At 37.5% G+C, this 17,453-nt stretch overlaps 1 protein-coding gene across 1 annotated transcript in view; it reads left to right on the top strand.

Annotated features, from left to right (window-relative positions):
* The window catches only part of SPATA1 (spermatogenesis associated 1), a gene marked incomplete at its 5' end in the record, with an annotated part of 59,911 nt that overhangs the window by 1,892 nt on the left and 40,566 nt on the right, over positions 1 to 17,453 (top strand). Inside the window, 2 exon segments of the mRNA XM_027538247.1 lie at positions 8,034 to 8,140; positions 10,123 to 10,240. Coding sequence (XP_027394048.1) covers positions 8,034 to 8,140; positions 10,123 to 10,240 — 225 coding nt within the window.

Raw genomic sequence — 17,453 nt, 5'->3', positions numbered from 1 at the left:
TTTATTGTGATCCACACAGTCAAAGGCTTTGGCGTAGTCAATAAAGCAGAAATAGATGTTTTTCTGGAACTCTCTTGCTTTTTCAATGATCCAGCAGATGTTGACAATTTGATCTCTGGTTCCTCTGCCTTTTCTAAAACCAGCTTGAACATCAGGAATTTCACAGTTCATGTGTTGCTGAAGCCTGCCTTGGAGAATTTTGAGCATTACTTTACTAGCATGTGAGATGAATGCAATTGTGCGGTAGTTTGAGCATTCTTTGGCATTGCCTTTCTTTGGGATTGGAATGAAAACTGACCTTTTCCAGTCCTGTGGCCACTGCTGAGTTTTCCAAATTTGCTGGCATATTGAGTGCAGGACTTTCACAGCATCATCTTTCAGGATTTGGAATAGCTCAACTGGAATTCCATCACCCCCACTAGCTTTGTTCGTAGTGATACTTTCTAAGGCCCACTTGACTTCACATTCCAGGATGTCTGGCTCTAGGTGAGTGATCACACCATCGTGATTATCTGGGTCGTGAAGATCTTTTTTGTACAGTTCTTCTGTGTATTCTTGCCACCTCTTAATATCTTCTGTTTCTGTTAGGTCCATACCATTTCTGTCCTTTATCGAGCCCATCTTTGCATGAAATGTTCCCTTGGTATCTCTAATTTTCTTGAAGAGATCTCTAGTCTTTCCCATTCTGTTATTTTCCTCTATTTCTTTGCATTGATCGCTGAAAAAGGCTTTCTTATCTCTTCTTGCTATTCTTTGGAACTCTGCATTCAGTTGCTTATATCTTTCCTTTTCTCCTTTGCTTTTTGCTTCTCTTCTTTTCACAGCTATTTGTAAGGCCTCCCCAGACAGCCATTTTGGTTTTTTGAATTTCTTTTCCATGGGGATTCTCTTGATCCCTATCTCCTGTACAGTGTCACAAACCTCAGTCCATAGTTCATCAGGCACTCTATCTATCAGATCTAGACCCTTAAATCTATTTCTCACTTCCGCTGTATAATCATAAGGGATTTTATTTAGGTCATACCTGAATGGTCTAGTGGTTTTCCCTAGTTTTTTCAATTTAAGTCTAAATTTGGCAATAAGGAGTTCATGATCTGAGCCACAGTCAGCTCCTGGTCTTGTTTTTGTTGACTGTATAGAGCTTCTCCATCTTTGGCTGCAAAGAATATAATCAATCTGATTTTGGTGTTGACCATCTGGTGAGGTCCATGTGTAGAGTCTTGTGTTGTTGGAAGAGGTTACTTGCTATGACCAGTGCATTTTCTTGGCAAAACTCTATTAGCCTTTGCCCTGCTTCATTCCGTATTCCAAGGCCAAATTTGCCTGTTACTCCAGGTTTTTCTTGACTTCTACTTTTGCATTCCAGTCCCCTATAATGAAAAGGACATCTTTTTTGGGTGTTAGTTCTAAAAGGTCTTGTAGGTCTTCATAGAACCGTTCAACTTCAGCTTCTTCAGCGTTACTGGTTGGGGCATAGACTTGAATTACTGTGATATTGAATGGTTTGCCTTGGAAACAAACAGAGATCATTCTGTCGTTTTTGAGATTGCATCCAAGTACTGCATTTCAGACTCTTTTGTTGACCATGATGGCTACTCCATTTCTTCTGAGGGATTCCTGCCCTCAGTAGCAGATATAATGGTCATCTGAGTTAAATTCACCCATTCCAGTCCATTTGAGTTCACTGTTTCCTAGAATGTCGACATTCACTCTTGCCATCTTTTGTTTAACCACTTCCAATTTGCCTTGATTCATGGACCTAACATTCCAGGTTCCTATGCAATATTGCTCTTTACAGCAATATTTAATCTCAGTCTTCTTTTAAAAAATATTTATATATTTGGCTGCATCGAGTCTTAGTTGCAGCACATGGGATCTGTACTTTAGGCATGCAGGATCTTCAGTTGCAGCATATGGGATCTATTTCCCTGACTAGAGATCGAACCTGGGCCCCCTGCATTGGTAGAACAGTGTCTTAGTACTAGACTACCAAGGAAGTCCCTGTTCTGTCTTCTCTTTTAGGTGTTTTTGTTCTTCCTGATCTCTTGATACTGGAGAATTTCGGAGTGAGCTGTTTGTTCTCTTCTCTGTTTGCACTCATTGTGATCTTTATCCAATCTAGTAGTTTTAAATACCAACATTATGCTACATATTCACAAATTTATATCCCCATCCCAACCCTCTTTCCCAAACTCCAGACTGATGTTGTCAACTGCCTACTTGAAATCTCCACTTGGATGACCAATAGACAACAGAAACTCAACATGTTTGAAACAACTGTACTTCTCCCTGCAACCCAAACCTGTACTAACCGTGACCTTACTCATTTCAGTTTATGGCAAATCCATCTTTCTAATATCTGAGGCCAAACACCTTGGAGTCATACTTAATGCCTTACCAAACTTCACTTCTTGGACGCTCAGTTGAGTTCAGCCACTCAGTCGTGTCTAACTCTTTGCGACCCCATGGACTGCAGCACGCCAGGCCTCCCTGTCTATCACCAGCTCCTGGAGTTCACTCAGACTCACGTCCATCGAGTCAGTGATGCCATCCAGCCATCTCATCCTCTGTCGTCCCCTTCTCCTCCTGCCTTCAATCTTTCCCAGCATCAGGGTCTTTTTAAATGAGTCAGCTCTTCACATCAGGTGGCCAAAATATTGGAGTTTCATCTTCAACATCAGTCCTTCCAATGAATATTCAGGACTGATTTCCTTAGGATGGACTGGTTGGATCTCCTTGCAGTCCAAGGGACTCTCAAGAGTCTTCTCCAACACTGCAGTTCAGCTTTGATTAGACAGACCCTTGTTGGTAATGTCCCTGCTTTTTAATATGCTGTCTAGTTTGGTTGTAGCTTTTCTTCCAAGGAGCAAGTGTCTTTTAATTTCATGGCTGCCGTCACCATCTGCAGAGATTTTGAAGCCCCTAAAAATAAAGTCTGCCACTGCTTCCATTGTTTTCCCATCTATTTGCCATGAAGTGATGGGACCAGATTCCATGATCTTTGTTTTCTGAATGTTGAGTTTTAAGCCAACTTTTTCACTTTCCTCTTTCACTTTCATCAAGAGGCTCTTTAGTTCTTCTTTGCTTTCTGCCATAGAGTGGCAGAGTGGTGTCATCTATGTATCTGAGGTTATTAATATTTCTCCCAGCTTGTGATTTCAGCTTGTGCTTCATCCAGCCCAGCATTTCTCATGATGTACTCTGCATATAAGTTAAATAAGCAGGGTGACAATATATAGCCTTGACCATACACCTTTCTTGATTTGGAACCAGTCTGTTGTTCCATGTTCAGTTCTAACTGTTGCTTCTTGACCTGCGTACAGATTTCTCAAGAGGCAGGTCAGGTGGTCTGGTATTCCAATCTCTTTCAGAATTGTCCACACTTTGTTGTGATCCACACAGTCAAAGGCTTTGGCATAGTCAATAAAGCAGAAGTAGTTTTTCTGGAATTCTCTTACTTTTTCAGTGATCCAGCGGATGTTGGCAATTTGATCTCTGGTTCCTCTGCCTTTTCTAAATCCAGCTTGAACATGTGGAAGTTCATGATTCATGTACTGTTGAAGCCTGGCTTGGAGAACTTTGAGCATTACTTTGCTAGCGTGTGAGATGAATTTAATCTGAAAGAAAATAGCTGAATCACTTTGCTGTATACCTGAAACTAACACAAAATTATTTCAATTAAAATAAAAAATATATGACAATCAAATGCATATGTTATCCTTGATTGGATTCTAGATTGAAAGAACATTCTAAGGACAGTTGGACAATAGGGGAAATTTGAATATGGACTAGATATCAGTTGACATTAAGGAACTGTTAGTTTTCTTAGATGTGTATTTGGATTATTCCGTTTAAAACTGAAAATTACTCCCTCTTTTATATTCCCTATTTTTTTTTTTTTTTTTTTTGCCCTGCTCTACTTATTCTTTTTGACCAGGGATGTTCACTTTCTAATTTTCTATATCACTTATCAGTGTTTCATACTTAATGTTTATTGTCTGTGTCCCTCACAAAGCTGAGACTAGTCTGAGGCAAAGGAGTCAGTTGTCTTTGGTGCAAAACTTAAAGAGGCACCCAAAAAATTAAGTAATTAAAATAAATAATAAAAGATTTCTAAAGTGAAAAGTTAATGGAAAAACCAATGATGAACAAGATATCAACATTTTAAATAGAAACAGGATCCAATAATTCTATGCCTAGCTATTTTGGAGCCAGAGGCAAAAGGCAAAATATATATCCCTCTGTATATTTTTTAATGTATTTTTACTTTACATATTTATTTATTATAGAATAGTTATTTTTATTTTCACTTATTTAAAAAAATTTTTTTAATCATAGTGATTTACAATATAGTATAAGTTTAAGATGGGCTTCCCAGGTGGCTCAGTGTTAAAGAATCTGCCTGCCAGTGCAAGAGATGCAGGTTTGATCCCTGGGTCAGGAAGAAACCCTGGAGTAGGAGATGGCAAATCACTCCAGTATTCTTGCCTGAGAAATTTTGTGGACAGAGAACCCTGACAGGCCACACAGTCCATGGGGTCCCAAAGAGTTGGACACGACTAAGCAACTGAGCACTCCACAGGTAAGTTTTAGGTATGAAAGTGAAAGTCACTCAGCCGTGTCCAACTCTTTTCAACCCCATGTACTATACAGTCCATGGAATTCTCCAGACCAGAATACTGGAGTGGTTAGCTGTTCCTTTCTCCAGGGGATCTTCTGAACCCAGGGATGGAACCTAGGTCTCCTGCATTGCAGGCAGATCATTACCCTCTGAGTCATCAGGGAAGCCACAGCACAGCAATTCAGTTATACATGTGTGTATATGTATATTCTTTTTCAGATTCTTTTCCCTTATAAGTTATTACATATTCAGTATAGTTTCCTGTGCTATTTAATGTATTTTTAAATAGTTAATAGTTTTAATGAGAATATTATTGATGAGTTTACTTCCATTAAAGCCAGGAAAGTAAAATTACAATAAAGTTGAGTTTTTATATAAATAGAATGTTTAACCTTAAAGTGATGTCCTGAGTTTTAATACAGGCTTGCAAAATTTTCAATATTTTTTCAAATATGTTGTTCTGGAAAAAGTTAGCCATTAAGAAATGTATTTTTTTTAAAGCCTGTATATAGCAGTTTGATTTGTTTTTTTCTACTCAGGCTGTAATAGTACCATTCTATCTTTAAATTTATAATATTTTGTTCATCATGAATTGTTTGCATTGAATAGATCTTTAAATATTATTTACCTCGATGATTGAGGCTTTGGTGCCACTTTAAATTTTGTACCTGAGGTGAGTGCTTCACTTGCCTCACCCTTCTTGTCCTGATACCTCATTAAAATATCAGCTGCATGCAGGCATGGATCTTTGTTTTACTCACTACATACTCAGTGCCTAGAACAGTACTTCCACATAGTAGGTATGTTTGTTGGATGAATGAATAAATTAAAATTCTCCATAAATTAATTTACTTCACAAAATGTTTCAAAGGCCAGGAAATGTTTTATTATTATAATTACTTTTTCTTTATGTTGCCTCCTCATTCAATTGTGGAATGAAAGTATATACAAACACTTTGAATTATAATTCATGAATTGTTATAAAAATATTTAAGTAATTACTTGGTTTATGAAAGTGGAATAAAATATTTAGTTCAAGAAATATTTTTCTCCTATAAAATATTGATATATTCATATAAATGATAAGGCCATATTTACTTCAGATTTCTGAAGGTTTTATAAATATTTATTAGTATAGCTTTAATATTTACTATTGTAGTATTAGTACATAGTATAGCTTTTAGCTGTTAATAGGATGGTATAACCAGAGAGTAATCTTTTATATATTTATTTTTAAATTAATTTATTTATTTTACTTTACAATATTGTATTGGTTTTGCCATACATTGACTTGAATCCGCCATGAGTATACATGTGTTCCCCATCCTGAATCCCCCTCCTGCCTCCCTCCACATCCCATCCCTCTGGGTCATCCCAGTGCACCAGCCCCAAGCACCCTGTATCATGCATCAAACCTGGACTGGCGATTCATTTCACATATGATATTTTAAATGTTTCAGTGCCATTCTCCCATATCATCCTGCCCTTGCCCTCTCCCACAGAGTCCAAAAGATTGTTCAATACATCTGTGTCTCTTCTGCTATCTCACATATAGGGTCATCGTTACCATCTTTCTAAATTCCATATATATGCATTAGTATACTGTATTGGTATTTTTCTTTCTGACTTACTTCTCTCTCTATAATAGGCTCCAGTTTCATCCACCTCATTAGAACTGATTCAAATGTATTCTTTGTAACAGCTGAGTAATATTTTATTGTGTATATGTACCACAGCTTTCTTATCCATTCATCTGCTGATGGACATCTAGGTTGCTTCCATGTCCTGGCTATTATAAACAGTGCTGCGATGAACACTGGGGTATATGTGTCTCATTCAATTCTGGTTTCCTCAGTGCGTATGCTCAGCAGTGGGATTGCTGGGTCATATGGCAGTTCTATTTCCAGTTTTTTAAGGAATCTCCACACTGTTCTCCATAGTGGCTATACTAGTTTGCATTCCCACCAACAGTGTAAGAGGGTTCCCTTTTCTCCACACCCTCTCCAGCATTTATTGCTTGTAGACTTTTGGATAGCAGCCATTCTGACTGGCGTGAAATGATACCTCATTGTGGTTTTGATTTGCATTTCTCTGATAATGAGTGATGTTGAGCACCTTTTCATGTGTTTGTTAGCCATCTGTATGTCATCTTTGGAGAAATGTCTGTTTAGTTCATTGGCCCACTTTTTGATTGGGTCTTTTATTTTTCTGGAATTGAGCTGCAGTAGTTGCTTGTATATTTTTGAGATTAATTCTTTGTCTGTTGCTTCGTTTGCTGAGAGTAATCTTTTAAATGCCCTGAAATTCAAAATACAGCATATAGGAAATTTCACTATTCAATCTATGCAGACATCTTAAACTGTCAGTTAATATTCTGACATCAAAATATACAAATAATATGCTTGGTCTATAAAAACAACTTGAGCAAATTACTCATTCAAGAGCCATTTTCATTTCCTATAAGAATTACTAATATTAATGTGAGGTCATATTTAGTTCAAATTTAAAAAAACATTTTTTCAGATACATTATACTGTAGTATATAATCATTTAAATGCTTTAACTTTTAATATGGATGAGTAGCAAACTTTCATTGAAGTAAAAGTCTTTATTTGCTATAACTGTTTTGTGGAAATCTAAATATTCTTCTCAGTGGATGAATTCTAATTGAGGTCATAAAACAATAGAAAAGATGATAGTACATATAAGCACAGACAACATATAAACACAATCTAAGCTTACAGACCTGCCCTATGTGGAAACAACCATTCCTTTTCCATCACTGGTCAGGAATAGGTTCTTCCTCAAATTCTGGTAAACAAAAATATTCCCCAAACCCCTGTATTCACACTTCAGCAGGTTAGAACTAGCAATCATCACAGCTGTGTTAGGGAGACTATATATATATATATATATATATACACATATACATACACACACACACACACACACACATATATATATAGAATAAGGACTATATATGTGTGTGTGTGTATATATATATATATATATATATATATATAAAGAATAAGAATTCCACAAAATCACACAAATTAAACTATGTAGGTAGAGGTCAGGGAAAGGGGCATTGGTTGGTAATAGGAAATCTGATCTTGGCAATCTAGTGTCCTTACTGAAAGCCACAAATGTTTTGTGTGTCATATATATGTTAAGGAAATCTAGCACCACATCTAGGACATTGTTTCCAAGGGAAAATGTGCTCCAGTGCCTAGTAGCCAACTTAGCATATTTCAGGCTCTTCGTTTTATTTTTTTGTATGTGTTTGTTCAGAAGGATACATATATACCTTGTTTATTTCAATGATGTTTATTAAACTCAAATTCTATAGGACAGTAATTGATTTTTCTCACTTTAAAATGATTTTAACTGACTTTATTCTCAATTTATTCAGTTGGTGGAACTTCATGTTTTTTATGTCCCTGAAGGATCATGGAATTATAAATTAAATACCATTTCAATAGAAGTTGTTAACAAATTCATTTCAGCTGGCTTTATAAGGCAAGTATTTTGTAGTCACATTACAATGTGTCTGAAAAAGAGATCTTTTTTTTTCTGCAGAGAAAAATGCTTTGTGGAAATTCAAAAATTGTAAGTGAAAAATATCTTGTTTGTGTGATGGATCCAGTCCCTGCCTTAATGAATACTATCAATAAATAGCACTTTGTAACTGTTAAAAAGTGCCATAGGAACAGATGTCACTTAGCCATCGCACTGCCACCTAAAAAACAGAGTATAACTAATCTGTGTAGTAACCAGGCTATACACAAAGAGAATTAAGACTGTATTTACCTGAAATTAGAAACCTACTGAAGAGCTGTGAATAGTGGTTAAACCAGTATATCTACAATGACTTTTTCACTGAACTATTTAAAAATAAAAACACTATATATATATATATATATATATATATATACACACATACATATAACATATATATGGGCTTCCCAGGTGGCGCTAGTGGTAAAGAACCCGCCTGCCAATGCAGGAGATGTAAGGCATGCGGATTTGATTCCTCGGTTGGGAAGATCCCCTGTAGGAGGGCAGGGCAGCCCACTCCAGTATTCATGCCTGGAGAATCACATGGACAGAGGAGCCTGATGGGCCGATGTCAACTGGGATGTAAAGAGTTGGATATGACTGAAGCTACTGGGCATGCACACAACATATATATATTTTCACATGCACAGAAACACACATGATACTATGTGTTCTAACTGCCTGTTGTTATTTCTCTTGAGGACACCTCAGTCTTCCTAATCTTCCCCATCATTTTTTTCAAGCACATGAACTTCCTTTGTGTTCTGGAACACATTAGACATAGCCCTACCTCAGAACTCTTGTACTTGCTGTTTCTTTTGTCTAAAATGCTCTTTGTGCCTTTACATATGCTATCTTATCTCCTTCATTCTTTTCTCCAGTATTACTTTTTTGTTTATATTTTCTCTCATCAGAATACTCATCCTTACCTGCTTTACGTTTCTCTATAGTGCTGGGCTTCCCTGGTAGCTCAGCAATAAAGAATCTGCCAGCCAATGCAGGAGACGTGGGTTCGATCCTTGCATTGGAAAGATTCCCTAGAGAAATAAATGGTAACCCACTCTCTAGTGTTCTTGCCTGGAGAATCCCATGGACAGAGGAGCCTGGCAGACTATAGTCCATGCTGTCACAAACAATCAGATAGGACTGAGCGACTAAACAACAACAACAAATAGTACTTAGCAGTGTCTTACGAATTAAATTTTTTCTTACTTTGTTAATTTTTTCACTTCCACCATTAGATTGTAAGGTCTATAAGGGTGAAAATATTTGTTTTGTTGATTGCCTTATTCTCAACCCTACACAATATTTGACACAAGAGGAACTCAATATATATTTGTTAATTGAATGAGTTAATTATATTGTATTCCCCTAAAAGTCTAGAAAAATAAGAACTCAGAACAAGAGCTTTAAATTTTAGATGTTGAGGAATGAAGCGTTCCCAATAAGCAAAGATGTATAGTCTGATGACATTCGATCATCAAAGAAAGTCTTAAGCACTAGCTAACACTGTCAAACTTCCAAAATAAATATCTGTGGCTAAATCCTTCTTTAAGATACATATAATATTATATAAATATCATTGCATGGTTTTATTTTAATAAAAAAACTGAAGGTAGATGAGAAAAGTGAAACTGAAGGTAGATGAGAAAAGAAAATAAGTCCTTTTCAGTACAGAAAGGACTTTTATAAACTGTACATTTGGATAATTTAAAATTTTAATGATTTTATTGATTAAGTGACTTTTAACCATTTTGTAAAAAAATATTTACAGCCTTCAAGCCTACAAAGTTCCAAGCAATGTAGAAACACAATATATTAAGTTATATATGATATGTTAAATTAGGATTTGGACTTGAGATAAAATACTAAAGCTCTTGAATCTTTATTATAGCTGAAACCCATTTTATTTTACATTATAAGGAAATGTCATGATATTTCAGAGTATCTCCTCATCTAACTTTACAAGACCTGAGGGAGCATCTCAGTGAGTTCCTTGGTGAAGAAGCTGTTGCAGAGAAATTTTTATTTCTCAAATGCATTGGAAATAATCTAGCTGTAGTAAGTTTTCTTAATTTTTCCTTTTGATTAAAGAAAAGCATACCTTAACAAATTTTCTTTCTTAAAAGCTTATCAGCTCAACTCCTTAATATACTATGCAATATGTAATCTCAATCGTAACAAAATGGAAATATCATTTAGCACACAGGTCATCAAGAAAAGATGGGCCTTTCTGGTATATTACTGTGCACTAAAATATGGGGCCCTGGGATTTCTTTGGAAGGAATGATGCTAAAGCTGAAACTCCAGTACTTTGGCCACCTTATGTGAAGAGATGACTCATTGGAAAAGACTCTGATGCTTGGAGGGATTGGGGGCAGGAGGAGAAGGGGACGACAGAGGATGAGATGGCTGGATGGCATCACTGACTCGATGGACGTGAGTCTGAGTGAACTCTGGGAGTTGGTGATGGACAGGTGAACTCCTGGCGTACTGCGATTCATGGGGTCTCAGAGAGTCGGACACGACTGAGCAACTGAACTGAACTTGGTGTGTAAATTTCCCTGGGGAGAAAATAAAGGCAAATTTTAAATGTGATCATATATTTTTAAATTTAATAGCATTAGAAGATTTTTAAATGAGCACTTGTGGGGAAAAAAATGAATTCTTATTTGTTAGGCCACAGCTAGCCTTCTTTGATGTGGAATGACTCCAATATACTGTATTTGATGGGGCAGGAATCAGCTACTCTCAATTGAACACTCCTATTTGTAGCTTCAGGGGCAGGGTTTTCTAAATAGAGAGTTTTCCTAGCTGAAATCTCAGTCCAGCAAACCATTAGATCTCAAAGTTTCTGGTTTCTCATATTTATATAAGGTTTATTTCTCTAATCAAGATTTTCCCTATTTAAACTCTTAAGTAGACAAGAATCCCTTAGAAGAAATGGAATAGGCCTCACAGTCAACAAGAGTCAGAAATGCAGTACTTGGGTGCAATCTCAAAAACAAAAGGATGATCTCTTTTCATTTTCAAGGGAAACCAATATCACAGCAATCCAAGTCTATGCCCCAACCACTAATGCTGAAGGAGCTGAAGTTGGATGGTTCTATGATGACCTAAAAACCTTATTGAACTAACACCCAAAAAAAGGTCTTTTTCATCATAGGCAACTAGAGTGAAAAAGTAGGAAGTCAAGAGGTACGTAGAGTAACAGGCAAATTTGGCTTTGGAGTACAAAATGAAGCAGGGCAAAGGCTGACAGTTTTGCCAAGAGAACGCACAAGTCATAGCAAAAACCCTCTTCCAACAACACACAAGACGATACTACACATGGACATCCCTAGACAGTCAATACCGAAATCAGGTTGATTATGTTCTTTGCAGCCAAAGATGGAGAAGCTCTATACAGTCAGCAAAAACAAGACCGGGAGCTGACTATGGTTCAGATCATGAGCTCCTTATTACCAAATTCAGACTGAAACTGAAGAAAGTAGGGAAAACCACTAGACCATTCAGGTATGACCTAAATCAAATCCCTTACAATTATACAATGGAAGTGACAAATGGATTAAAGGGATTAGATCTGATAGAGTGCCTGAAGAACTATGGACAGAGGTTTGTAACATTGTAAGAAGGTGGTGATCAAAACCATCCCCAAGAAAAAAAAATACAAAAAGGTAAGAGTTGTCTGGGGAGGCCTTAAAAATAGCTGAGAAAAGAAGAGAAGGGAAAGCAAAGGATAAAAGGAAAGATATACCCCTCTGAATTCAGAGTTCCAAAGAATAGCAAGGATAAGATAAGATAAGAAAGCCCTCCTAAGTGATCAATGTTAAAAAAATAGAGGAAAGACTAGCGCTCTCTTCAAGAAAATTAGAGATACCAAGGCAACATTTCATGCAAATATGGGCTCAATAGAGGACAGAAATGTTATGGACCTAACAGAAGCAGAAGATATTAAAAAGAGGTGGCAAGATTACACAAAAAAAGATCTTAATGACGCAGATAACCATGATGGTGTGATCACTCGCCCAGCGCGAGACATACTGGAGTGTGAAGTCAAGTGGGCCTTAAGAAGCATTACTACGAACAAAGTTAATGGAGGTGATGGAATTTCAGCTGAGTTATTTCAAATCCTAAAAGATGATGCTGTGGAAGTGCTGCATTCAATATACCGGCAAATTTGGAAAATTCAGCACTGGTCACACGACTGGAAAAGTTCAGTTTTCATTCCAATCCCAAAGAAAGGCAATGCTAAAAAATGTTAAAATTACCACACAGTTGCATTCATCTCACATATTAGCAAAGTAATGCTCAAAATGCTCCAAGCTAGGCCTCAATAGTACGTGAACCAAGAGCTTCCAGATGTTCAAGCAGGATTTAGAAAAGGCAGAGGAACCCGAGATTAAATTGCCAACATACATTGGATAATAGAAAAAGCAAAAGAATTCCAGAAAAACATCTACTTCTGTTTCACTAACTACGCTAAACCCTTTGACTGTGTGGATCACAACAAAATGGAAAATTCTGAAAGAGATGGGAATACCAGACCACCTGACCTGCCTCCTGAGAAATCTGTATTCAGATCAAGAAGCAACAGTTAGAACCTGACATGTAACAACAAACTGGTTCCAAATTGGGAAAGGAGTATGTCAAGGCTGTATGTTGTCACCCTGCTTATTTAACTTATATGCTAAGTACTTCATGTGAAATGCAGGGCTGGATGAAGCACAAGTGGGAATCAAGTTTGCCCAGAGAAATAGCAATAATCTCAGATACACATATAACACCACCCTTATGGCAGAAAGCAAAGAGGAATTAAACAGCCTCTGATGAAGGTGAAAGAGGAGAGTGAAAAAGCTGGCTTAAAACTCAGCATTCAAAAAATGAAGATCATGGCATCCAGTCCATCACTTCACGTCAAGTAGATGGGGAAACAACAGAAACAGTGATGGACTTTATTTTCTTGGACACCAAAATCACTGCTGATGGTGGCTGCAGTCTTGACATTAAAAGAAGCTTGCTCCTTGGAAGAAAAGTTATGACCAACCTAGACTGCATATTTAAAAGCAGAGACAGTACTTTGCCAACAAAGGTCCATCTAGTCAAAGCTATGGTTTTTCCAGTAGTCATGTATGGATGTGAGAGTTGGACCATCAAGAAAGCTGAGCACTGAAGAATTGATGCTTTTGAACTGTGGTGTTGGAGAAGACTCTTGAGAGTTCCTTGGACTGCAAGGAGATCAAACCAGTCAATCCTAAAGGAAATCAGTCCTGAATATTCATTGGAAGGACTGATGATAAAGCTTAAGCTCCAATACTTTGGCCACCTGATGTGAAGAACTGACTCTTTAGAAAAGACTCTAATGCTGGGAAGAGACTGAAGGCAGTAGAAGGGGATGGCAGAGGATGAGATGGTTGGATGGCATCACCAACGTGATGGATGTGAGTTTGAACAAGCTCCGGGAGTTGGTGATGGACATGGAAGTCTGGTGTGCTGCAGTCTGTGGGGTCGCAAATAGTTGGACAGGACTGAATGACTGAACTGAATTGAAACTCTAAAATGCAGTTTATTCCTATTCTACTCTAGTTTAAACATATCATTATTATGTATTTGTTTATGTGGTTATTTGTTTAACATCTAACTCTGCCTAGACTGTAGCTCCCTGTGAGCAAAGACCTTATTCACTATTTTATTTATGAGTGCCTAACAAGGCTTTTAGCACTTACAGGCATTTAAATGTTTACTGAAAAAAATTAAATAATGAGTGATAATGGAAAAAATAAACATCCTCCCAAAGTAGTACTGTAGAGGAATTTGCTATTGGAATTCTTGGGCTTATCTACTAGATTTGAACATTTTGTCATAGAGTTCTGTTCCATACACAGAATATTAATTTACTGATCATTAAGTTAGTTTCCCTTAATCTTGGAAGAAAAAGAATTACTTTTGTTCTTTTTCATGATATTTAAAATTACTAAATATCAACTACAGAATCCTAAATTGGAAGTGATCTAACAATAATTAAAATTCTAAACTGTTTCTAATAATTTATTATTTTCAACAAATAGTTATTGATGTTTTTCTCTATACAAAATGAGAGAATAAAAAGAATTGGACATAGATTTTTCCCTTAAAGAATATTCAGTGTAGTGGGAAGACAAAATACACAAATAATTAAAACAGCATATTCTGTATATTTCGATGATCCAACGGATGTCGACAATTTGATCTCTGGTTCCTCTGCCTTTTCTAAATCCAGCTTGAACATCTGGAAGTTCACGGTTCACGTACTACTGAGGCCTGGCTTGGAGAATTTTGAGCATTATTTTGCTAGTGTCTCAGATGAATGCAATTGTGAGGTAGTTTGAGCATCCTCTGGCATTGCCTTTCTTTGGGATTGGAATGAAACTGACCTTTCCCAGTCCTGTGGTCACTGCTGAGTTTTCGAAATTTGCTGGCATATTGAGTGCAGCAATTTCACAGCATCATCTTTCAGGATTTGAAATACCTCAACTGGAATTCCATCACCTCCACTAGCTTTGTTCGTAGTGATGCTTCCTAAGGCCCACTTGACTTTGCATTCCAGGATGTCTGCCTCTAGGTGAGTGATCACACAATCGTGATTATCTGGGTCATGAAGATCTTTTTTGTACAGTTCTTCTGTGTATTCTTGCCACCTCTTTCTAACATCCTCTGCTTCTGTTGGGTCCATACCATTTCTGTCCTTTATTGTGCTCATCTTTGCATGAAATATTCCCTTGGTGTCTCTAATTTTCTTGAAGAGATCTCTAGTCTTTCCCATTCTTTTGTTTTCCTCTATTTGCATTGATCACTGAGGAAGGCTTTCTTATCTCTCCTTGCTATTCTTCAGGCTCTCTATCAGATCTAATCCCTTGAATCTATTTCTCACTTCCACTGTATAATTATAAGGGATTTGATTTAGGTCATACTTGAATGATCTAGTGGTTTTCCCTACTTTCTTCAATTTCAATCTGAATTTGGCAATAAGGAGTTCATGATCTGAGCCACAGTCAGCTCCCAGTCTTGTTTTTGCTGACTGTATTGAGAGCTTCTCCATCTTTGGTTGCAAAGAATATAATAAATCCGATTTCAGTATTGACCATCTGGTGATGTCCATATGTAGAGTCTTCTCATATGTTGTTGGAAGAAGGTGTTTGTTATGACCAGTGTGTTCTCTTGGCAAAACTCTAGAAGCAAGAGAGTTCCAGAAAAACATCTACTTCTGTTTTATTGACTATGCCAAAGCCTTTGACTGTGTAGATCACAACAAAGTGTGGAAAATTCTTAAAGAGATGGGAATACCAGACCACCTGACTTGCCCCTTGAGAAATCTGTATGCAGGTGGAAGCAACAGAACTGAACATGGAACAACAGACTGGCTCCAAATCGGGAAAGGAGTATGTCAAGGCTGTATATTGTCACCCTGCTTATTTAACTTATATGCAGAGTACATCATGAGAAATGCTGGGCTGGATGAAGCACAAACTGAAATCACAAGCTGGGAGAAATATCAATAACCTCAGATATACAGATGACACCACCCTTATGGTTGAAAGCAAAGAGGAACTAAAGAGCCTCTTGATGAAAGTGAAAGAGGAGAGTAAAAATGTTGGCATAAAACTCAATACTCAGAAAACGAAGATCATGGCATCTGGTCCCATCACTTCATGGCAAATAGATAGTGAAACAGTGAAAACAGTGACAGGCTTTATTTTGGGGGGCTCCAAAATCACTGCAGATGGTGACTGCAGCCTTAAAATTAAGGGACATTTGCTCCTTGGAAGAAAAGTTATGACCTACCTAGACAGCATATTAAAAAGCAGAGATGTTACTTTGCCAACAAAGATCCATCTAGTCAAAGCTATGGTTTTTCCAGTAGACATATATGGATGTGAGAGTGGACCATAAAGAAAGCTGAGTGCCAAAGAATTGATGCTTTTGAACTGCAGTGTTGGAGAAGATTCTTGAGAGTCCCTTGGAATGCAAATAGGTCCAACCAGTCCATCCTAAAGGAAAAAAGAAAGACAAAGAAAGTGAAGTCACTCAGTTGTGTCCCACTCTTTGCGACCCCATGCCTGTAGCTCACCAGGGTCCTCTGTCCATGGAATTCTGCAGGCAAGAATACTGGAGCAGGTTGTCATTTCCTTATCCGGGGATCTTCCTAACCCAGGGATCGAACATGGATCTCTCCCGCATTACAGGCAGATGCTTTAACATCTGAGCCACCATGAAAGCCCCAGATCAGTCCTGAATATTCATTGGAGGAACTGATGCTGCAGCTGACACTCCAATACTTTGGTCACCTGATGTGAAGTGACTCATCTGAAAAAACCCTGAAGCTGGGAAAGATTATAGGTGGAAGTAGAAGGGGACCACAGAGGATGAGATGGTTGGTTGGCATCACCGACTCAATGGACATGAGTTTGAGTAAACTCTGGGAGTTGGTGATGGACAGGGAGGTCTGGCATGCTGCAGTCCATGGGGTCAAAAAGAGTGGGACACGACTGAGCGACTGAACTGAACTGAACTGATTTCTCTGTATTTAGAAGAAAAAGAGATTGCTTCCAGAAAGAGAAGAGGTGAAATGGAGAACTTTAGGAAAGAAGTGGTCATCAGTTTGGATTTTGACAGATAAATATTTGATCTTGCAAACATGTTGGGTGGGAGAAGCTTTCTGAGTAGAGAAAGCAGAATGAGCATGGAAGTGGCTAAGCAGGCAACTACAGAAAAGTGAGTGGTTCAGTTTTTACTGGAGCACTGATTGTGTGAAAGGGAATAGTAGACAATTGTAAACGTAGGTTGTTGAAGGTCTTGAATGCCAGATTAATGAATTTGGATGTTTTTGTTTTTTTTTCCTGAAACTTTGTAGTTTTTGAGCAGAAGATAACATGATGAGAGCCTTAAGAAACCAGAGACAGGAATTGTAACCAGGAGTCTTACAGTGGCTATGCAAAAGATAAGAGTCTCAGGAACAGGCTGGCTCTCAGATTTCATCTACTACTATTTTCTTCTTGGTTCTACATTTTAGCCACAAAAGTCTTCCTTTGGTCCTCACATGAAGCCAAACTCACATCTATTTCATCATCTTTGTACCTGCCTGGAAATCACTTCTCCAGATTTTCAAATAGATTGCTTCTTTTTTTCATAATTCAGTTCTCAGTTCAATTATTGTATTTTTTTTTTAAAGGCCTTCCCTGACCACCTAATTTTCAGATATTCTTTCTCTGAACTACTCTCTATTACATCACTCCAT

The sequence above is a fragment of the Bos indicus x Bos taurus genome, chromosome 3 (genome assembly GCF_003369695.1).
Source record: "Bos indicus x Bos taurus breed Angus x Brahman F1 hybrid chromosome 3, Bos_hybrid_MaternalHap_v2.0, whole genome shotgun sequence".
NCBI lineage: Eukaryota > Metazoa > Chordata > Mammalia > Artiodactyla > Bovidae > Bos > Bos indicus x Bos taurus.
Note: the sequence above shows the minus strand (reverse complement) of the source record. Positions and strands in the feature narration are given on the sequence as shown.